Here is a 23,238-nt window from a genome sequence, read left to right on the forward strand (position 1 = left end):
GCTTGTTGTACAAGTTACTCAATACACCCTCGAAGCACGGAAATGTGCACTAAAATGTACAAGGACTTGAAGGTTTTTTTTTTCATGAGGTTGCTTAGTTTGTGGAACAATGTTGGACTTGTCAGCCGGTGAAAGTAAAGCATCAGGGACTTGTAGGACTTTATCAACTCCTCCCTGATTCTAAGTGGAAGTGGGAGAACATAACTATGGACTTTGTGTCTAGTTTCCCTAGAACTTGTGGAGGTTTTTTTGATATGTGTAGGTAGTTGCTGACAGATTGACTAAATCTGCACATTTTTTCGCTGTTAAGACTAGGTTGGCCCAGGAGAAGTCGGCCAAGTTGTATATTAAGTAGATTTTGAGACTTCATGGTGTGCTATTACTGTCATGTCAGATTGAGACTCGTAGTTGTGCATTTTTGGTGGAGTTTGTACAAAGCTCTTATAATTAAGCTCGTTTTCATTACCAATTTTCATCCAAAAAAATGGTAGTCAGTGAGAATGATTTAGATTTTGGACATGTGAGCATGTGAGATTGATATGGGAGGATCTTGGGATCACCATCTTCTTTGGTGGAGTTTTCTTACAAAACATTCACCAAGCTAGCATTTAGATGATCCCCTTAGTTAAACTCCATACACCTACTCCTTACCCTCACGTGTATGGGTGTAACTCCGTATCACTTGCAAAGGCTTTTTCTTTAGTTTTTGTGGCTACCACCATGCTATATACCAACTCATGATGTCGGTGCCTTCTTCCGAACTTGCCATACCTTGCCTATGTGTTGTCATCCCGTGAAGAGGTTATTTTGATTTCAATAAGAGGACCAGTCTTTGGGTTTAAGCTACCGATCTTAACATTTCAAGTTGTACTTTGTTTGAAATGTGTGATCTATCCTCTTTAATCTACTTTGTTTCTTGTTGCTTTTACTCTTCTAATTCATAGGCCTTGCATGCTTACTGTCACAGTCCAACCGATAGAAGGTTACCGCGGCGAGAATGCCTTAGTTTTTTTTCTTCCAAAGGCATTGTGATGGTGCAACGATCACCCTTGCCCGCTGCCAACCAGAGCCTCACCTCCCCACAAGAGTCAATAATGCACAAATGGAAGTAAATAAGAAAGCACATAAAGATAGGTAGCCCAAACTTAGCTTAGACTTTTATTGATCTCTCCCACTCGATCTACTCTCCATCATTCGATCCTTACAAAATTGCTGGCCACAAGGCCTATTTATCTAAGCCACCAAGAGATTAAAACCGGCCACTACATGAGACATGGCGGTTACCAAAACCACCCCTTACATGGTCATGGGATGAGGAACCGCCCATTTCTTCCACCCCTTGGAGATCATGTGCCCTTGGTGGAACCGTCTCCTCCAACTGTTCCCGCCAAAGCTCATCATCAAGGAGGACATGTGCCTTGGTGGAACCGCCTACTCCAATCGTTCACGCCAAAGCTCTTCAAGGAGAACATGCGCCACGCTCTAGCAACCGCCCATGGCAATCGTTCCTACCCTTGGTCAAAGCCACTTGCCCATGACCAAGCGCCCATGTTCTCCATCACCTTAGCGGATGGTTGGAGCAACCGTCCATCCCTCGCCCATGTTCATTGCCACGCAGCGAGCACTTCCCCGCGACGTCCCCTCGGTCATGCGCATGCGTCCATGTCTCTTGGTCACACCTGCATGCCTCTCTCGGTCACACCTGTAGGCCCACTCGATAGCGGCAAGTTTTCTCGGCCACGTCTGCTTGACCAATTTGCCTACGACAAGTTTTTCTTAGCGTTCCGGTCACGCCAGAAGACTCCCTTGGGGTGCGGCAAATTTTTCCCGCACATCCCTCGGTCACTGTAGATTTTCCCGTGCATCTATCTGTCTACCGAGGGATTTCCATACTTAAAATATTTTTAGCCTTTTCCCTCTCGGCCAAGATTACTCCGGTAACGCTGAGCCGCTACCGGACGGCCTGTTAGACCGTTACACCTACTAAGTTCACTCCCTATTTAGTCATTTGTCCCACTTTGGGCTCACTAGACAAGGTCCTGGACATGATAATAATAGTTACTTTACTTGAACAATATACATGCCAAATAATGGTCCTTTTTATATTTTAGTCTAAGTGGGAAGCTTGCATGCTTCACGCCAGTGCTAATCATCTAGGCTACTCACATACGCATCCCCATCTTACACACTAGTTAACTCGTTTATATAAGTTGTTATGTAATGTTTAAGTCCTTGATTTTATGTTGCTCCTATAGGAGAAACTTTAAGATCAAACCCACTGGGTTCGCTGTGTTGTATAATAAGATTGATGATGCCAAAGGACTTATCCTAAATCTAAGCTTTTTTAATAGTGGTTGCTTTACTTGGATAATATACATAATATATGGGTGTAACCTGTATCACTTGCAATGGTTTTTCTTCAGTTCCATGGCTACCACCATGCTGTATACCAACTTCGCATGTCAGTGCCTTCTTCCAAACTTGCCATACCTTGCCTATGTGTTGCCATCCCGTGAAGAGGGTATTTGAATTCAATAAGAGGACCAGTCTTTGGGTTCAAGCTGCCGATCTCAACATTTCAGGTTGTACTTTGTTTGAAATGTGTGATCTCCTCTTCAATCTACATTGTTTCTTGTTGCTTTTACTCTTATAATTCATAGGCCTTGCATGCCTACTAAGTTCACTCCCTATTGTCATGTAGTCATTTGTTCCACTTCAGGCTCACCAGACAAGGTTGTGGACGTGATAATAATAGTCACTTTACTTAAACAATATACATGACAAATAATAGTCCTTTCTATATTTTAGTCTAAGTGGGAAGCTTGCATGCTTCACGCCAATGCTAATTATCCAGGCTACTCACATACATATCATCCCCATTCTACGCGCTAGTTAACTCTCTTATATAAGTTGTTATGTTACTTATGTAATGTTCAAGTCCTTGATTTTATGTTGCTCCTATAGGAGAAACTTTAAGATCAAACCCACTGGGTTCGCTCTGTGTTGTATAATAAGATTGATGATGCCAGTAGACTTATCCTAAATCTAAGCTTCCTTAATAGTGGTTGCTTTACTTGGATAATATACATGGATTTGTGTCTAGCTAAGCTTGGGACTTGTGTGCTCTACGCTTGTGCTGATTATCTATCTAGGCCATTTGCATGCGTACCATCATGCGTACCATCTTGCCTACAAGAGAGACCATAATATCAAACCTGTTAGTCCATTCTTTGTTGTGAAATAAGATTGATAATGCCATAGAACCCATCCTAAATCTAAGCCTTCTTTATAGTAGTTGTTTAACTCGGACAAAATACATGACAGATAATAGAAATAGTTCTTTATCTAGCTAAGCATGGAGCTTGTGTGCCCCATGCCAATGCTAATCATCTATTGAGGCTACTTGCATGCACACCGTAATGGCCACAAGTTGACTCACCCATATAAGCTATTGCTTGCCTATATACTGTTCAAGTCATTGATTAATCTCTTATGTTGATTCCATAAGAGATTAATGGTCAAGCTTATTAGCATGTTTTTTGTTTTGCATCAATTAATGGCCAAGCTGCTCATTGATTGATGATTATGTCTTCCTATTTTGACTAAACATTCCTTATCTAATGGGATCTGTGGTGCATTGGGTCTTCTGATTATGATTAAGGATTTATGGTGCAATGTGATCTATGATGTGCTAGGGCCCATCTTAAACTTAAGGCTTCTTAATAATGGTCACTTTACTTGGACAATATACATGGCATATAATAGTCCTTTCTTAGTGTCTGGCCAATTCTAGCATTTTGCGTGCTTTCATGTTTGTGGTGGTCACCTATGTAGGCCACTTACATGCGTGTCGTTGTGCCTGCAGGTTGACTCTCTCCTGTAAGTTGTTCAGTCATTGTCAAGCCCATTAGCCTGCTATTTATTCTGCATAACATAGGGTATGTGGAATGAGAAATCTGTTTTTCTAGATGGTGGCAGAGCATGTCAGTCTATGCTCTGGCTCGATTAATTCTTAATCATCTGTGATGATTGTGTCTTTTTGTTTTGACTAAAGATTTATTTATCCAATGGAATTTGGCAGTGCTCGGATCTTCTAAATGCGATTAAGAATTTGTTGGACAATGTGATGTACAACACCCCAGGACCCATCTTAAACCTAAGTCTTTTTAATTGTAGTCGCTTTATTTGGGCAATATGCATAACAGTCTTTATTTTGTGTCCAACCAATCCCAGAACTTGTCTACTCCATACCTGTGGCGATCATCTATTTAAGTCACTCAAATGCTCACAGTTGACCCATGTGTTGATTTGCTTATGTAAGTCATTTGCTATCAACTCTTATAGTTCAATGCATTGATTGATCACTTACGTTGTTCTGAGAATCCATAGTCAAGCCCATTTGCCTGCTCTTTTTTCTGCATCACATAGAGAATGTGGAATGAGAAATTAGTTTTTTTCATGTGTTATCATTTTCAGTATGTTTTGTTTACACTGCCATTTCAATGTTATCTTACTATCCCTTAAGATTCTATCCTTCTATTGTAATTAAGGATTCCATATGCAAAGGGATTTGCAGCAAGGTTACATCATACAGCCAACATTTTTAGAAGTTTCTTTACTTGGACAATCGATGTAGCATATGAAAATCCTTATAATTGTCCCATTGTACTCATCCTTAATAGCTTGGCAATGAGCCAATTATGGTGTGATTATTTTTTTCGAACCACTTTGAATTCCACATTAGTTATAATGTTATGCTGTTGTCTTCTAATAGAAAGAGTCGGCATACTTTTCAGTAGATGTTTTCTCTAGACAACAATGTCTCTGGGGTTTACGAAGTGTATGGTTGCTTGTTCATCATCTGATAGGGCAGTAGTCATCATGTAATTTCATCAACAGTTGCCTTTTGATAATCTATGTTTAACTGTGGGCATACCCTACTAAAATCCTAATCAAACACCATGGGTTGCCTTACCAGCCTTTTTTGCAAGATTTAATTATTTAAATAAATATGTTTAATAATTAATTTTAAACTATTGATATTAATGTTAATGAAAAAAATTCATTAATTTGAAAGTAAATTTTTTTAATATTGAAGTCTTTATTGTGATTAGTATTAATTTTGTTAGAGTTTGGCTAATTCCTTACAATAGTTTTTCCAACAAAATGATTTTTAATTCAAACCTTAACCCACTATCGTATTTCCACCACCATACATAACCTAACTTTCCCAACCTTAACCTTCATAATACTAGTATCTTGCAGAGACATCTATCCCATCAATGTCCAACTTGTTTTTGTGAATATTTAATTTTTTTTTCTCTTGAATAGCTAGCATTTTCTCGTGTCTTAATAGTTTCCACTGCAGTTGATCCTTCATTGGTTCATAGTTACTCTTCCTCTTTTAGTAAATGTGGCCGTGATCATGATGACGGTTATGGATGAGATTGTCCTTACCGACAGTATATACATTTTAGGATTACCAATCACATCCATGAAATTCTTAGGGCATGTTTGGTAAACCCATGACAGCTAATCAGATTATTGATGATTTTTCTGGTGTCTTTGCTCTTACTACTTTGCCTGTGCAGTATGAGAAGCCATTATCTCATTCCCAATCCTACCATACTTTCACTTAGGGTTAATCATCTAACTTTCAGGCTCATAATGTGTTCAATCTCTGTGATGGTTATGAGAGCTACTTCCAAAGAAATGCTATCTATTCAATTTTTCTATGCTTATGTTTATTTCTCTATTTTCCTCCAGTCTCTGTGTGGAATTGAATTAATTCATACTGCATACCTTCTTATCTTCTTTTGTGTTCATTCTGTACCTTAAATATGTTAGCTGTTTACTAATACTATACATCGTCGTATAAATATTTTCTTGAATCTTCTGTCATGGATGATGATTGGTGGGGGTCACGAATCTGATTGCCTCTATCTGCTTGATGATAATCTTGTGTTCTAGCCATATTGTTGTGTCTGTATATGTGTCTCTTTATCACTGGCATTGTTGTCTTCAGATGTCCAAGACCGCAGAAATTCAATTATCATGTCATCCTCATGTTAAAAGTTTAGCCAGAGTGTGAAGTCTGTCAGTTTGGCAAGCCATTACTGGTCCTCTTTTCCTCTTAAAATTGAAGACCAGAGCTTTTTGTTTGTGTTTGTTCATTATAATGTTTGAGGTTCATCCTGGGTTCCACTAGTTTTTGGTTTTGTTATTTTTTTACTTTCTCTTTTATAGATGGTTACTCTCATATGACTTCGATCTACCTTTTTAAAGATCTTAGCCAAGTTTAGGATGTTATTAAATCTTTTCATAGAGATATAAAATCACAATTTGGTTTTGGTATTCTATTTTTCATTGTGATTATGCTTTGGAACATTTGAGCAATGCTGTTATCTTATTATATGATTCACTTGGCATTAATATTCATCAAACTTATTTATTGAGTACAAGAATTACCATCTTCAGGTGAATGTTCCAAAATCTTTTTACTATGGTTTTAAAGATGCTTCTTTTCTCATGCTTGCAACAAGTTAAAACATTCTTCTTTCTCTTTTAGTGTTTTGGTGGTGGAACACTTTATTATTTGCTATGCAACAAGCATAGTTTGTATGATGTATATTCTACAGTGTCAAGGGAGTGTTAAAAATTAAAAAAATTTGATTTCATATAGCCACCATCAATGTCTTTCTTATCTTTGGTTGATTCTTTATTAATTAGTTAATTTGTTTAGTTTTTGTCTTTACTTATGTTGTAAGACTTCACAAATTATTTCACAAGCCTTTTGATCAAAATTTCTGTTTTTTTCAATAGGCCGGCCTTCATTGGAGGAAGTTTTGAAGTCTCGCAAGGAAAAACTGGTAAAATAACTTAAATGTTTGTTCATATTGAACTAATTATTATTGATGTCATGGAAATTTGGTTGAAATTTTTAATTTAGAAAATTTACTTTCATGTTCAAATTAATATTCTTGGTAAAAAAAACATATTTTTGAATGATCTTAGGCTCTTAGCTCTTGGTCACACAAAAAGTTAGACATGTTTATGGCTTTCCTTTTGTAGACAGCAGGAAATGATCTTCAGTTGAAAAAATAAACCCTGCTAGAGTTAAATTTTTTTTTTTTTTTTTTTAAAAATGAACTGGATTACTTAACTCTGCTGCTTTTATTTACCAATGATATCTACTCTGGAAAGTTTTTTCAAGTAGCAAATGCCTTTTGGGATGTTAAGGTAGTAATAACATTGCACATTACTTATTTGGAGTAAGGATGCCAAAATGGGTTAGATTTGAGCAGGCCAGCATATTAAAACTTTGTTATAAGAGATTTAATCTTTCATAATGTTTTCAATTGAAAATATTATTACTATTAAATTTAAATTATATTTCACCAATTTATTGTAAAATTAACAAATGTATATTATATATGGGTTACATGGGCCATTAGACAGCTAAATTGGTTTATGGATGGCCTTAATCAAGTTTTACAAACCAGTAATCAGGTTTACGTACCCCGTTTATAACACGAGTCCATGTAACAATGGTTCAAATTGTGCCATCCAATTGTAAAATGATAATATACCTATAGATGCTAGACACTAAACCCTAAGCCCTACAAGAAATAAACCAAAGGTAATGTATTTATAGAATTGTAATAAAATAACAACCACTATTTTGGTGTAGTGGAACATTATGAGAACGGTGAATGGCAGACCTAGGGTTGAATTTTTGAGTTGATAGTACTATTACAATACTGTTACATATCAATATTGTAAAACACTGTCTGTAAGGGAGATTTATTAACTCAGTTTGTTCCTGATATATCTTCTGTCGATAATCCACTGTATATGTTTGTTCTTTGATACTCCTTTTTGGGGCAGCGCTTATCACTTTTATAATTTTTTTTAATAAAATCCCAAATCTAGTGTTTGAAAATATAATTTGAAAAAGATGAACGGAGACGTTCGTCTCACTTTCGACCCAGATGGCCGGCCGGTCTTCGTGCCTTTGTGTCTCTCCCTTCCTCACTTTGAGGATGATGGCGAGGAGGAAGATGAGGATGAGTTCGCTTCATCCTTGGATTCGTTGTTTGGGGTGGAGCATGCGTCATCATTGTCGGGTGGTGAAGCCTTTTCAAAAGGTTGAAGAAGGCGGAGGGGAGGCCAACTTGGAGGCGACGAGGTTGTAGATGACTTGGTCTACTTTCCTAGTAAGGTGTGCGGTGGTGGAGCTTGGCTCCTGGGTATGGGTGGAGGATGGTCGGTGGAGTTTGTGGTGGAGCGGGGGCCCGGTTTTGGAGCTTGGTCTTGGTGAGCGGAGGCAGGCCACTGAGCCGGTGGTGCTCCCACATCTTTGACCCGAGGCTTGGAGACACAGTGGAGATACCGACCACGGTGGAGCTTGGCTCCCGTCCTTGTGGCTTGAGTGAACTTGTGGCAAAGGAGCTTGGTTCCCGTCCTAATGGCTCGCTAGTGAATGATCTAGTGGAGAAAGCGACTCGTGCGATGATGGTTGAGTTGACCTCTTACGCTGGTGCGAAGATGGCAGGGGTGGAGCTTAGCTCCCTGCGCGAGCGGTTGGGTTTGATAGACAGGTGATTGGTTGGAAGGATTTCGAGACTCGGGTGGCGATGGTTGAGCTGCGCTCCCTCACTGGCAAGAGGACAGCAGTTATGGAGCTCGGTTTCCTCGCGAGCTTTTTAGGGATTTAGGCGTCATGCGATTAATCCAGTGGAGAGAGAAAGTCGTGCGAGGTTGGATGCGCTATGCTCCTATGCGGGTGAGTGGACGACAGGGGTGGAGCTTAGCTCCCTCACCGGTGTTTGCAGGGTTGGACGGCTAGAGAATGGTTGGACGGATAGAGTGACTCGTGCGGTATCGGTTGAGCTGCATTCCCAAGCCGGCGAGAGGACGACAAGGGTGGAGCTTGGCTCACCCATTGTTAGTAAAAGGCCGGGGATGGCGTGGCTCTCTGCTGCGGTATGGTGGCGATATCGCGCCAGCGGGAGTCATCACATGTATTTGTTGGGACGGTTGGACTCGCGAGGGAAGAACGATGGTCGGGCGTCTTCTGGGCAGTTGAACATCGATGGTTATGGGAGGGGAGGCTCGAGGGCCGGCGATGTCGGCATGGGGTGGATTGTGCGTCGATCGAGGAATATCAGCGAGTGCCGCTAGCGCGCTTGGAGAGGAGGTTGAGATGTGATGTCGAGGTTTGGGCAAGCTCTGTTTCCCTTGGGAGATGAGAAGCGATCCCCATTGGTGTCGCCCTTTCTTTGGTCTAATTACATGGATGTTGGGCTCTCATTGGTTGAGGGTTTCTTCCTCATTTTAAACCGTCTAATGTCTTGTCGCCACGTGGGGTCTCTTTAAAAATCTGGAATGTCGCTTTGTAGTGAGCCTTGTGAGAGAAGTCTTGGACGTTGGGCTACCATGTGAAAAGGGATATGTTGACCTTGGATTTGGGCTGGGTTGGCTTAGCGTTGATATTTGCACTGGTTGGGGCCTTGTTAACTTCCTTCGGTAGGCCCAGAAACAAGAAAGTATTTCTGAAAGTCGTTGTTACTAATGTTCGTTGCACTCTGGAGCTGATAGAGCCTCTTGTCGACATCCCCGGTGGTCGACAATTCAGTGAGAGGGATCCGGAGTTTTTGGGGGATTAGGCTTTAGCTCTTCCGCTCCAGTTGGCGGGAGTGCTCTTTAGTCGTCGCCTTTTCTTGACCTCTTCCTCGTTTTCGTGTTTGTTTGTGTTTTCCATGTCTAGTGGATATTTTGTACCCTTTATCTTTTTCTAATATTCGTGATTTATCCACTTTTTCAAATATATATATATATATATATATATTGTGAAGATATGAGAAATAGTTTGTATATCTCATTAGTAAAGGAATGAGGATATATATAGAAAAATATTAGGGTTTTTGTGGTATGGGCGATATGGCTATTAACCAAATATAAACTATAACGTAATTCTAACACTCCCCTCAAGTTTGGAGCATATATATCGAGCATGCTGACATTGCGTAGATTACTAAAGACTTTAATATTTAAACCCTTGGTGAAGATATCCATGAGTTGCTCGAGACGGCTGGGTATATAGCGTAGAGATGACTCCCTTCGAGTGCCATATCACGAACATGGTGACAATCGACCTCTATATGCTTGAGTGCGCTCATGAAATGTTGGATTATTTGCAATGAAGATGGCGGCACGGTTATCACATAACTATCTGCGTAGGTATTGTGATAGGGAATCCCAACTCAGATAGAAAAGACTGCACCCAAACCATCTCACAAGCTGTTTATACCATCGATCTGTACTCTGCTTCTGCACTCGATCTCGAAACCACATTCGGTTTCTTGCTTCGTCAAGTAACCAAGTTTCCACTGACATACGTATAGAAGCCTGACCTAGACTTTCTATCCCCTCTATCACCAATATAACCCGAGTTAGAATATGCTGCAACGTCTAGGTGACCATAATTCTTGTAGAGAAGACCTTTGCCTGGAGCTCCTTTAACATATGCAAGAACCCTCAGAGCACCCTGCCAGTGAACTTCTCGTGGCTTATGCATAAACTGACTCAGGAGTCCAACTGCGTAACATATATCAGGACGAGTAATAGTTAGATAAATGAGCTTGCCAATCAGACGTCTGTATTGACCAGGATCTTTGAGAAATGGGGAAGATATCTCCCAAAAGGGTGGTGATGCTTTCGATAGGTGTACTTTTACGGTTTACAACCCATTAAACCGGTCTCCTGAAGTAAGTCTAACACATACTTCCGCTGTGAGAGGCGTCGTCTTTTCACTTTGGCATATGCACAACTCAATACCAAGGAAGTATCTAGGGTAGGTCCCATGTTTCATGTAACGAAATATTTCATTAAATGCTCCTTAGTTCTCTGAATGCCCTACAGCGATCGCTACTGTCGACAAAGATGTCATCCAACATATACCGCTCAGAGTACAACACAACGGATGAAGTGTTCTTATAGAACCGCAAAATGATCCACGTACACGTGAAAACCATGCGCAGCTACAATTACACTAAATTTGTCAAGCCCATGCACGAGGACTTTGTTTTCGGACCGTAGATCGCTTTCTTGGTGGCGAGACTAGATTCTCCTTGAAGCGACATACCTCGGGAGGTTGCTCCGTGTCATGTCTCGACTAAGTCTCCATGAGAAGACGTTCTTCAGCATCGAGTTGACAAAGTGCCCGTGATCGATTCATAACTACCGAAGCGAGTAGAATCGCGAATGGAATTTAGGCGAGCGGTCCCGGTGAAAAAGTCTCGGCATAATCGACACCATAAGTGCAGGTAAAACCACGGGCCAGCAGCGGGCTTTGTGGCGATCGATTGTACCATCCGCTTTGGCTTGCAGAGAAGACCCATCGGCGGCAGTGGCACGGCGTCGGCGGCGCGAGCTCTCATGTACCACGAGATCTCAAGGTTTCCATTTCCTCATCTATTGCCGTTTGCCGTTGTGGAAGCAAGCGTGCATCATGGTAGTTCACGGGAATTGACTTCGTGAGACAAGGAAAGAGTAAATATGCGGAAGGGCGAGTGAAAGATTATCATAGAAACAAAAAGGGAGATGGGATGTTTTAGTAGAAGAAACGGTACTTTTGGGAAAAGCGATGGGAAGATCGAGGCGGATGCGCATGAGTCAGGGGAGAGAGGCTGGAGCGGCGCGGACCTTGCGGTAGTACGTTGGTGTCGATGATAAACTTGTCCCAAAGTGACCATCATACAGTATCGATGGAGCGCGTCGCTGGCGTGAGGCACGTGCGGAGAGACGAAAATAGGGATGGTGAAAAACAATATGCGGATGATGTAGAAAAAAATGATTGAGACTAAAAAGCGTGACATCCAGTAGAGCGTAATACTTGACTCAGCTCGGATGAAACAGCCATGTATCCACGTTGGGTGATGGAATAACCAACAAAGACACATTTAAGCATGCCTGATGTAACTTGTCGAGCCGGGGAGTTAAATCACGAGCAAAACCAACCTGACCGAAAACACGAGGGGATAAAGTGAAACAACTCGGTGATCGGTAGAAGATGGCGTAGAGGAACCTCTCCTCCCAAGGGTGCGGAAGGTGTCACGATTAATAAGATAGGCTGCAGTTAAGAATGGCATCGAGACCACGAAATACGTAGGAACATTCGCTGCTACTAAGAGAGGCGTGCAACATCAAGATGTGACGATGCTTTCTTTCGAGCAACTCCATTTTGTTGAGAGATGTGTGGGACCGGTGGTTTGATGAATAATCCCAAATGAGCGCATACGAAAGAATTTCTGTGAGAAGAGACAAATTTTAAAGCATTATCGGTGCGAAGACATTTGAGAACAGTGGAAAATTGATTTTTTATTTCTAAAATGAATTTTTGAAGGACATCGGCGATAGATTGACCGGTCTTTTTAACAAATATACCCAAGACCCTCGGGGAAAAATCATCAACAAACACAACATAGTAAAGATGATCGAGAAATAGGCGCGACCTTAGAAAGGTCCCCAAACATCACAATGAACTAAATCAAATAACGACTGACTAGACACTAAAGTAGAGCGCTTAAAGGTAGACGATGATGTTTACCTAGCGAGCACGACTCACATTGAAAGCTAGGTCGAGCTCGAATCCAAAGGCAAAGTTTGTTGAAGACAACTCAAGAAGGGTGACCCAATCTACAGATGCCGATATGGTGATGACTCGAGGTCGAAAGCAGATCTTTGCTAAACCACGAGGAATATCATCACGCAGCAAGCGTATACACACCGTTACCACGCGATTCGCCCCAAAACCCGATCCTCTTCCATGCTCGGATCCTGAAAAATCACGGTGAAAAGGGAAAAATGTTACACTCTAATTCAAATGATTGGTGATCGCGAAGCGGATAGCATGTTGGCAGGGAAATTGAGTGCGTAAAGAACATCATTTAGTCTAAAAGTGCGAGGAGAAGCTGCGTAACTCCCTCTCCGGGACACTAAGCACGATCGTCCATCGCGATTGCCACGAGCGAAAAAATAGGCGGAGAAAGGTTTTGATTTTTGTACACTGTCATTGTGAGAATAGCCCTAGAGTCGATAATCCGAGAGCGTCACAGGCAAGAAAAGGCGTTACCAGAGGAAGCAGAGAAGAAGAGACTTTGTGGTGTGAAGCGTTGTGCCAGCACTGGCTGTAACAGTGCGAAAGTCGACGAGAGATAGTGACAAAGCTTTCGACACTAGAAGTGGGTAGCCGGATCGACCACCTTTCGGTACTAGCATTGGCCATTTCTTGGGCAGGCGCATGCTTATCCCGAGCAACGATCTTGAGTGCTGGCCTAGCCGTCGACGAGAAGGTACACACAAACCTATTACGAGAATCATGCGGCCGACCTCGACCACCGCGCTGGAGGAGCCTTTACCACCACACCCACGAGAAGCTAGCAAAGTGGGTGATCGAGAGGGGACATGACGCGATGGAGATGTAGAGAGGCGAAGCGCGAGGCATAAACAGCGTCGGCAAGATCGGGCGTTCACTCGGAACTCGGAATAGAGGCCCTTACCCGCTTTGGTTTCGATCTCGAGGGGGCCGGAAAGATGTCACGATGACTGCGACTTCATTCCAGTATGAGCGAAGGGTGGCTAGATCAAAGAACTAATGGTACGGTAAATATCTAGCTCATCCACAGGGCTACGGATGTGGTGAAGAGCCGGGGGCGATGCGATCGCCTTCGACGGTCAGTAAGCGAGTTGCTCATACAACTCAAAAACAAGAGAGATATTATTTTCATTTCCATATGTCAATCTGCACATCTCCCAAATTGCCTTTGCAGTAGTCAACATTACCACACTTAGGGTAATATCTGGCTCCATACTGCCAGTCAACCATGAGTGCACTCCAGCATCATCAGCAAGCCAATCAGCATACTTGGCATCCTTCGAGTCCGCGGATTCTGTCGTAGATGCGATGATTTCTTATGAGCCGTAAGGAAATGCTCAAAACTCACGCCTATAAAACATAGTTCCTCATATCCAACTTTTGCGAGTACAGATGGAGATTCTTAACTAAAGAATCATGAGACGAAGACATGACGATCGACAAAGACAAATCCTTCAGCAATAAGACAAGGGCATCACTGGTGAGGGTTGAGGAACATCACCAGGTGCCCATAGACCAATGAGAACGGCAAGAGATGAACGGCAGCTGGCGGTAGAGGTGGCGGCGGTGGGTGGAAAGCTAGGATTTGGAGTGGCAGTGGCGGCGGCTAGGGTTTTGGGTGGCAGCTAGGGTTTAACCCAGAGCTCTGGTACTATGTGAAGATAGGAGAAATAGTTTGTATATCTCATTAGTAAAGGAGTACAATGATATATATAGAGAAATATTAGGGTTTTGTGGTATGGGCCCAATATGGCCTATTAACCAAATATAAATTATAACATAATTCTAACATATATATATATATATATATATATATAATTTGGATAAGCATATAGTTATTAATAGGCAAATAACTGTATAGATCTATATATATATTTTCAGTTACACATACAACTAAGATATTCTGAAGTAAAATTTTATTTTATGCAGAAAACATTATTATTGTAATTAGGTGCTTTCCACAAGTGATACATTGACACCCATAACTTTGAGCAGCTATGCGAACAGAAGTTATTTATTTACTATTATTATTATTGTTGTATTTTATTTATTTATTTTTGTGCAGGGTGAAACATGTGCTGATAACAAAACTTGTAAAGATGTGAGTCATGTGACTTGCAGGTTCTCGGTAATAACAGATATATGATAAAAGCATTTATGATCTCTCGTAATTATTATTATTATTATTATTATTATTATTATTATTATTATTATTATTATTATTTAAAAGGATAACAATCGTTTTTCTCTATTGCGTGTGAGTTGGTTACAATATTACTTGTGAGTTAATTTTTTTAACAAAAATTTGAACTATCACCACTGTACATGTCACACGAGAGTTTTATTTTGATGCCACTAACCATTGAACCAAATGGTTTTGATTATTATTATTATTATTATTATTATAGTGGCAAAATTGATAGTGAATTTTATCATTTTATAGATCTTGTGTATTAGTCATTTGCTGAGTAGTTTATCTTTTTTGATATATATGAAATATTAAAGTGTACGTATATTGTATATTTTGTAATTCATCCACCAAATATTGTCCTATTTTTTTTACCATTAAAACAGTACCATTATTTATTTATTTGATAAATACAACAAGCATATATATATAGTCAGGAGCACACACACTTTCTAGATTTTTTATCATTGAGTTTGTATATTCTCACCTAGTGACATAGGGTTCGAGCGGTAAGCTTGTACTTATAATCAGAGGTTTGTTACTACCACTACATTTTAACAACACTTAAATTTGGGGCTCTTAAATTCCTACACTAATGCTTTTATGTAGTGAGTTAATGCCGTCAGGGTTATAAATTTTTGGATTATTATTATTATTATTATTATTATTTTTCACATTGAGATGTTTTTTTATATGAAATGATGTTACATAGTAACATTGAATTTAATTATAATTAAAATTTCAATTTAAAGATGTATAAATAGTTGTTTTTGAAAACATTGTACACGTTTCGATTACTGGAAATGAACAAAAAGTTCCTCCAAAGTTCAGGTATTCACAAAAACACCACGACTTTTGAGTATTATCAAAAAAATCCTTCTTTTTCCGACGAGGTTATTTTTTTCGACTTTTTCCGACATAAAAGCTGATTGATGTTGACGTAAAAGGTAATGAGATATTAATCGAGTGACTCTCGGGTTTTTAAGCGAAAATACCAAATTTTAAAGCGAAACCCATAATTTTAAGCGGAAAAAGTCAAATTTTAAACGAAATGTGTTATATGTTAAGTGAAAACTTATGTAGTTAGTCGAAAAACACTAAATTTTAAGCGAAACTAATAATTTTAAGTGGAAAAGTCAAATTTTAAATCGCAAATGCTTTATATGTTAAGTGAAAATTTATGCTAGTTAAACGAAAAACACGTAATATTAAATGGAAAACTATATATTTTTAAGCAGGAAAGTACATGTCAGTAAAATAGAATAAACTAACGAGTAGAAATCTGCATTAATTGAAAAGACATCGTCATAATTGAAAAAAATAAAGTTCATCAAAAAAAGAGGGACTGGTCCCAGAGAATTCAAATGCCGAGATGCATCTGCCCTGGACGTTTAAACTTTCGGAACTAAAAAATAATTTTCCCTTTTGATTATTGTCTATTATTTTTAAATAAAAATAATATAAGTATATTAAATATACCTTAAAAATTAAAATCAATATTGTCCAAATTTAGGGTAGCTCAAAATGTGAGAAGTTTCATATTTTTTTCTAAATTTTAATAATATAATATAATAGTTATATTATTTTTATATTATATTGGTCAATTTGGAGGGGTGTGGGTGCACTACATGTGACGTTTACAATTTTGTTTTGTTGCGTGTTTTCAAAACTATACAATTATTTTATTTTATTGGATAATTTTTTTTAATAAATAAATTAATAAATTTATTAAAAAAAGACAGATAAATAGACGTCCAAGAAAAGCACGTAAACTCATAAAACGGTGACCAAACAATTTGGAGTACATAGATTAACATAATAATTCCTACAAAATTAATCCAGAAGTTATAAAATTCAAACAATATCGCATCAAATAAATATTTCCAACCAAATAAAAAATTCAGATCCGACCCCGATATGCGCCAACAAACTCACCACCCGAATCCGCCAACACCCTTGATAAGTTTATCGGATCCACCCTGATAAATTTAGATCCGACCCGGATAAGATCCAAAAACGGATCCAAATGCGACATTGGATCCGATACCCATCCCGATCATCCATCTCTCCTTCTTTTCCTCGATAAGCTAGCTCTCTTGAGAAGGCCAACAATGGAGGAAGAGAAGGCCGCAGCGTACTACGATGAGCTCTCTCGCAAGGGCGAGGGCGCCGCAAAGTTCAAGCAAGGCCTCGGCTTCTCCTCCCAGCGCTCCTCCGATCCCTTCTCCTCCTCCAAAGCCGCCAGTCTCTCTTCTCCAATTTCGTCCGCGCTTCCAGTCCTGGAAAGGAAGCGGAGGTCGATAAGAAGGCAGCTCTTGAGAGCATCCAGAACAAGCTCAAGAAGAGCCGGGATCGCTCTCCGTCCCCTCGTAGTCGGGGCAGGGATGATCGCCATTCGCGTGGATCTCGCCGGCGTTCGTCCAGTAGGGAGAGAGGAGGGAGGGAGAGGCACGATAGGGAGAGAAGGAGAAGGTCTCGAAGTGATTCGGGAGATGAAAGTAGAAGCGGTCGGCGCCGGAGGAGCAGACGGAGCCGTAGTCGTTCCCCTCGGAGGAGTCCTCATGGGGGTGGGAATCGGGATAGGGAGAGGAGTAGGAGAAGCCCGAAGCGTGAGAGCTCGAAGAGCAAGAATGTCGGCGTTGATTACTCTCAGCTTATCGAGGGTTATGCTCAGATGGTCAGTGTTTTAGCTATCTTGAAAGGGCTATATTCCTTTATCTAATTGTTCTTATTGATTGGTCACAGGCGCCGGCTGAGAGAGTTAAAGCGAAGATGAAGCTTCAGCTTTCACAAACTGGTATTTGTTGTAGTTTTCATGGCATTTTGTCACATTGCGCATGTATTTCTTTCTTCCATGTATCTGTGAATTACTGTTTACTGCTTGTTTCAATTTTGATTCTTGAGCATCAGAGTAAAATTTGAGGAAATGTCTTTGTGGAAATGCATGGTTTTGTGTTTGCTCTTCATGTCGTATGTGGTTATATGTTTGCTCTTGATGGAGTTCTCTCCTCTCTTTTTTTTACCCTTTGTTTTTTAGCCATTAGTTAATAGAAAATGACTTCTGTCAAGTGATAGCCTTGGATGATATAGACCAATATGAAAGATTTGAGTAGTTAGATTGCTTCTCTTGAACTCGTGATGGATGGACATCCTGCTCATATATCCTTTCTTCTGTTTGTTGTTTTGTGAAATATATGTTAAGTAATACCATGTCTTTGATCTTTCTGGATCATGTTGGTGTTAAAAGAAAAATTTAGTGCGATTCCTTTAACATCTGATGATTTGTATGTTCAATAAAACAAAATAAATGAAATCAACTGTTTATCATTGAGTAGAAGAGGTTTTGTATTACTTAGCTGCACAGGATGGCAAGGTATCTTGTTTAGTCCTGTACCAAGTTCATGGTTTGGAGTCATATATACTGTATCACATTAGTGGCATGTGTGTATGTTGTCTTATGGTCAACTTACTTTTGTCATTTCTTTGGCAATTCCCTTGTAATTTTATGTATAACTAGTTTAACTATATTTCTACTTTAATTAAACCTGGAATAGCGTCTGCCTTTGTAGCTATAATATCATTACTTGTGATATCATATTATAATTATTCTTCACAATAACAATATTTGACACTAGAGGGTTTCAGTCTTGTTTGGTACTTGAAAGTTAAAATTTTGGGCACTTCTGACATTAATTTGGGAAATGCTGTGTTAGAATGGCGGAGCACTGTCTACAGGCCTTACTTTTACTATTCGAAAATGTGATAGGAGTTATATGTATTTCTAGGCATATGTGTGCTTGAACAAAAAACTAAAATTTGGTGTTTTTTAAATTTCTCTCCTTTACATCTTTTATATTGGTATATAAACTCCTTAGATTTTTATGCTGGAATGATATTTCTCTTCCAAAAAAATTGAATAATTTATTAGGAATTCTACATTATCAATTTTCCTGGGATTTCTGTACGATTGATTATTCATATGCTAGGGAATTTTGTTTGGAAAACTGACTTGCAAAACTTTATTCCACTAGAAGAAGGGACTTAGACTTATCCTCTACTTTTTTAGAGCGCAATTATTTTTTGTCACAGTGAGGACAATAATTAATCCTATTCACTTAGAATTAGTCTGCATTTACTTGTTTACCAAGTTCAAATAGATTTTACCTCATCCTGACTTACAGTATGACAAAAAAAATTTCTTGCAGCTGCTAATGACATGTCTAAGGGCACAGGATGGGAACGATTTGATTTCAATAAGGATGCTCCGCTTGATGATGATGACGAAATTGAAGGTGAGTTATTTTTCCAGGTTTACTGTGTATATATTTTTAATTTTATGATAGTATTTAGCTGCAATTAATTATACAGCTGTCTGCCATCTTATTTTGTTATTATTCTACACCTGAAAAGTGTTTCGAGGGATTCATCATGTTTTAGTGATATGCCTCTTAATGGAAGTTTATGAGTGAACTTTGTGCCTAATTAATACAGGGCTGCCTCTTTTGCTGCAAACTAATGCAGTGTGATTTCAATGCTTTATTCTTTCTCGATCAAGCCACTGTTGTTGATATATTATCTTCTTCTCTTTGCAAATCCAATTTTAAGGAATGATTTATGCCTCCAGTGATCTATAAGAGTGTTTTTTTTCTTTGGTTCTTTTTGTAATGTTTAAAATTCTTTTTGCACTTCCCACAAGACATGAGTGTGATGTTCTTGAACTTCCCATTATGATTGCAATCTGTTGTATGGTTAACTATATCTTAATTTCTCCTGATTTGTAGTTGCTGAAGATGATGCCTCAGTAGTCAAGGGTATCGGGCAAAGCTTCCGATTTGCCGCGGTTGAGGTACATGTATTTCTTTGTTTCTTTGAATTGCACATATACTGTACAAGTGCTACCTGTTCAAAATGGGAAAAAAAATATGAAAAGATCTGTGATTGCATCCATAATCAGCATCCTATAATCTAATAAATAGGCAAAGCGTGAGGCTGATGTTAAGGCTGCCCATGATCAAGCAATGTTTGGAACACCAAGAACTTCGCCATTGACGTCAGAACCTGCATCTATTCAGGATAATGAGCCACAAGAAGCTGAAAGTGAGGAACTACGAAATCCTCTTCTAAGTGAAAAGGTATGACTCCTTGAATTCTTTATGTACCTTAATGTCTCTTGAATATTTCCTATTTGAAGATGTTGATATTCTCATTGCTTCTGATGCTTTTAGGTGATTGCAATGCAACAAGGTTCTTGGCGTGATCGAGCTCGGAAAAAGGCTTCATAGTCAATGCAAAATGTTCGTTACCCATTTCTTTATTTACCTTCATGTCTCTTAAACTTCTCTTTTGAAAATGTTTATATTCTTCTCAAATCTATTGTTTTTTGGTGACTGCATGTGACAGGGTTCTTTGCATGATTGAGTCCTAAAAAAGCTTGGTCGCCGTGCTAAAAGGTTAGTTAGCCTTTTTTTGGGTCCAGTTTGCATGAATTTTCTTAGGAGGTCCCTAAACCTGATTTTGGGAGGAAATATATGGTTGATATGTTCCTCTTTCCAAGTCAGGAATTTGTAACTATAATCAGCAGACACTTCAAGTCGGAACCATTGATTAATTTTTCTTTTCCTGATAGAATGTTTGAGATGTTGTTGTTAGCTATTTGTGTCAAATAGTCTTCTACTTTTTTTTTCCTAAAGTTTTATCTGTATCAATTTTATGCCCATATATATATATATATATATATTCCAAGCTTGTGTAAGATGCATACCATAGTAGGTCAAATCCTTTTATTATTATTTATTTTAAATTTTTAGTCTAACTATAATATAAAATTTTCTAATTTCATAATTTTGATGGCGATGACAATATTTGTCAAACAACACGGATAAATTTGAACAAATAACAAATGGATAATTTATGCATCCATTTCCTTTTGATATACTGCCACCTTCATCCAGTTTACAAATTGGATTTGCGATAATAAAGTGATTTTTATGCTTTAATTTGAGGGACTATGTTAACATATGTTTATTTAATCTAGTTGATCTTACTGTATCATATATGATTAGTTTGATCATTATGCATAGTTAGTAATTGCAATTTTATTAATTTTATCACTAAACAATTCCCGAAAATGTCACACCTTGCCACATGTCACAATTTGGATTTGTTTTTTCATGTGACTGTTTGAACTTGATCGTTAACCTATTTATGGCTTTATGAATCTTCATGAATTGAGCCAATGTTCAACAAGGACAACTAGGCACATAGTTATAACGTTTTAGATGGACTAGAAAGATCTAGAAGCAACAAAATCAAAATAGCTCTTCGTTTTGTGCTTTGGCAATAAGAGAAGCATAACTCCCCTTCTCCACAACCATCCCTTTCTCAAGCACCGGAATAAGATCACAATTTTGTATCGTGCTTAGCCTATGTGCCACTACCACAGTTGTCCTCCCTATCATCACTCGTTCAAGTGCCTCTTGCACCATTTTCTCTGATTGACTGTCTAAAGCGCTTGTTGCTTCATCAAGAAGCAATATAGCCGGATTTTTAAAGACTGCTCGCGCAATTGCAATCCGTTGTTTCTGTCCACCAGACAATTACACACCTCTATCTCCACACTATGTCTCATATCCATCCTTAAGGCAGTTTATAAAGTCATGTGCATTGGTCATTCTTGCTGCTGCCTCCACCCTCTCTGCCTCCGTAGCTTTCTTAGATCCATACTTGATGTTTTCTTTGATAGTCCCAGCAAACAATGTAGGCTCTTGCCCGACGAGCGCAATGTGTTGCCTCAACGCTTGAAGATGGTATGCCTTTAGGTCTTTTCCGTCTATTTCTATTGTTCCTCTCAAAGGATCATTGAACCTCTTAATAAGTCCGATTATGGTAGATTTTCTCGATCCATTTTGCCCCACAAGCACAGTTGACTTCTCAGCTTGAATGCTTAATGAGAAATTTTTGAAGATAACAATGTTAGGCCTAGCTGGATAAGCAAAGTTGATATCACAAATATTAATATTACCAATGAGCTTTTCTGGTTGGTGGCCCTTTTGGGTCATTAGGTTCAATCCTTGTGCATTGGTCCAATAGACCGTACATCGAGTCAACTGCATCACTATCCTTTGCAATATCAGAAGTCATGCTACCAGCATCAGCAATAACATTACCAGTGCGGAAAAGAACAAGAATAGTTTGTAATACTGCCTTGGCAGTGATATCTCCACGAGTTACTAGCTTCTCGCCATACCAAAAGTTGAGAGCCCAAATGCATATTGTAAGTCTCTGGGCAGCACCGAGGCCGAAACCGGCATACCATGACTACTTCACACTCTCCCTCAGAGGCTCCTCTTGAGCTTTAGGATGACACTTGGTTATAAGATCAATGGTCAAGTAATGCCTATATCAGAAGACATCTTGTGATGGTCACTCTTGACCTCCTCTAGCTTTCATTTTTTTGGATCATGAATTGTAGATAATCACAGGATAAACATATGAATGATTTTAATAATGGTTGTAGTAAGCGGTAATGATTTTGAAAAAAAGATGCTTGCATTTTTATCTAACCAAATGTTCTAGATGATGGTTTGGGACAAGAGATCCTAGATTTCTTTGGCTTGGTTACTGAGGTGAAGTCTTTATGAACCCCCATAGGTCAGAGAGGGAGAGAGAGAGAGAGAGAGAGAGAGATGTGGGAAAAGACGTAAGTGTAGAATTTGACCAAAATGGTTCCTAGCTTGAGTACTAAAGGGGCACCTAATGAATAAATGGTCAACAGACTTGATATCGAAATGACAATTAACACACATAGTAGTTGGGAGATGGTTACACATTCTAATAGCCAAGTTTTGAGTGTGAGAATCTTGTTGTTCTAGACCACTTAGGCAAAGGTGTTTACTTTCTGGGAACATGTTTCTTTCTAGACGATATATAAAAGAGATCAAGTATTGCAGTTGCCATTGTTAAGGACTTCGTAAAAAGATTTGACTATAAAGCAACCATTTACAGTGAGTTAGTGTCCTTACTATTTAATGACGAAGTTGAGATCCTAAAAAGAAATTCCATCAATAGGGGTTCTTGTGCCACGTCAAAGGTAGGGAGGAAATGAGATCGTTAACTGTGCCCCATAGATTTTGAGAGTTACTAATAACATGCCACAAATATCTAGGTCACACCCATTAATCCAGTAGTTAAACCAAAAAAGAATGGTGGTATCATCATCGATAGTGGGGTTGATGTAAGCTTTGAATGCCAAGAGACAATTTAGGATGCCATTCCAAAAGGATGACCTTTTGGAAGATGGACTGGCAAAAGAGTTCCAAGAGGGGTTTGAAGAAAGTAATTAAAATGGGATACTTGGGAATTGTACCATCTCTGATCGAACACGATCTTCCAT

The 23,238-nt window shown here is 39.2% G+C and overlaps 1 protein-coding gene, 1 long non-coding RNA gene and 1 pseudogene across 2 annotated transcripts; 2 read left to right on the forward strand and 1 right to left on the reverse strand.

The window, feature by feature from the left end:
• Positions 1-2,426: 2,426 nt before the first annotated feature.
• On the forward strand, positions 2,427-15,008 carry LOC120279526. The gene is made up of 3 exons (XR_005541945.1): positions 2,427-2,582; positions 6,823-6,869; positions 14,724-15,008. It is a non-coding gene; the product is annotated as an uncharacterized LOC120279526 (long non-coding RNA).
• Positions 15,009-16,884: 1,876 nt separating this feature from the next.
• LOC120278840 (probable ATP-dependent RNA helicase DDX46) lies at positions 16,885-20,551 on the forward strand. Its single transcript, XM_039285579.1, is given in 8 exon segments — positions 16,885-17,078; positions 17,081-17,523; positions 17,592-17,643; positions 19,052-19,138; positions 19,628-19,692; positions 19,823-19,978; positions 20,072-20,140; positions 20,247-20,551. Coding segments are annotated over 7 exon segments (981 nt in total). The 5' UTR covers positions 16,885-16,957; the 3' UTR covers positions 20,129-20,140; positions 20,247-20,551.
• A 603-nt stretch (positions 20,552-21,154) lies between these two features.
• Positions 21,155-23,238, reverse strand: LOC120279171 (annotated as a pseudogene).

This window comes from Dioscorea cayenensis, chromosome 16 (assembly GCF_009730915.1).
Source record: "Dioscorea cayenensis subsp. rotundata cultivar TDr96_F1 chromosome 16, TDr96_F1_v2_PseudoChromosome.rev07_lg8_w22 25.fasta, whole genome shotgun sequence".
In the NCBI taxonomy this organism is placed as follows: domain Eukaryota; kingdom Viridiplantae; phylum Streptophyta; class Magnoliopsida; order Dioscoreales; family Dioscoreaceae; genus Dioscorea; species Dioscorea cayenensis.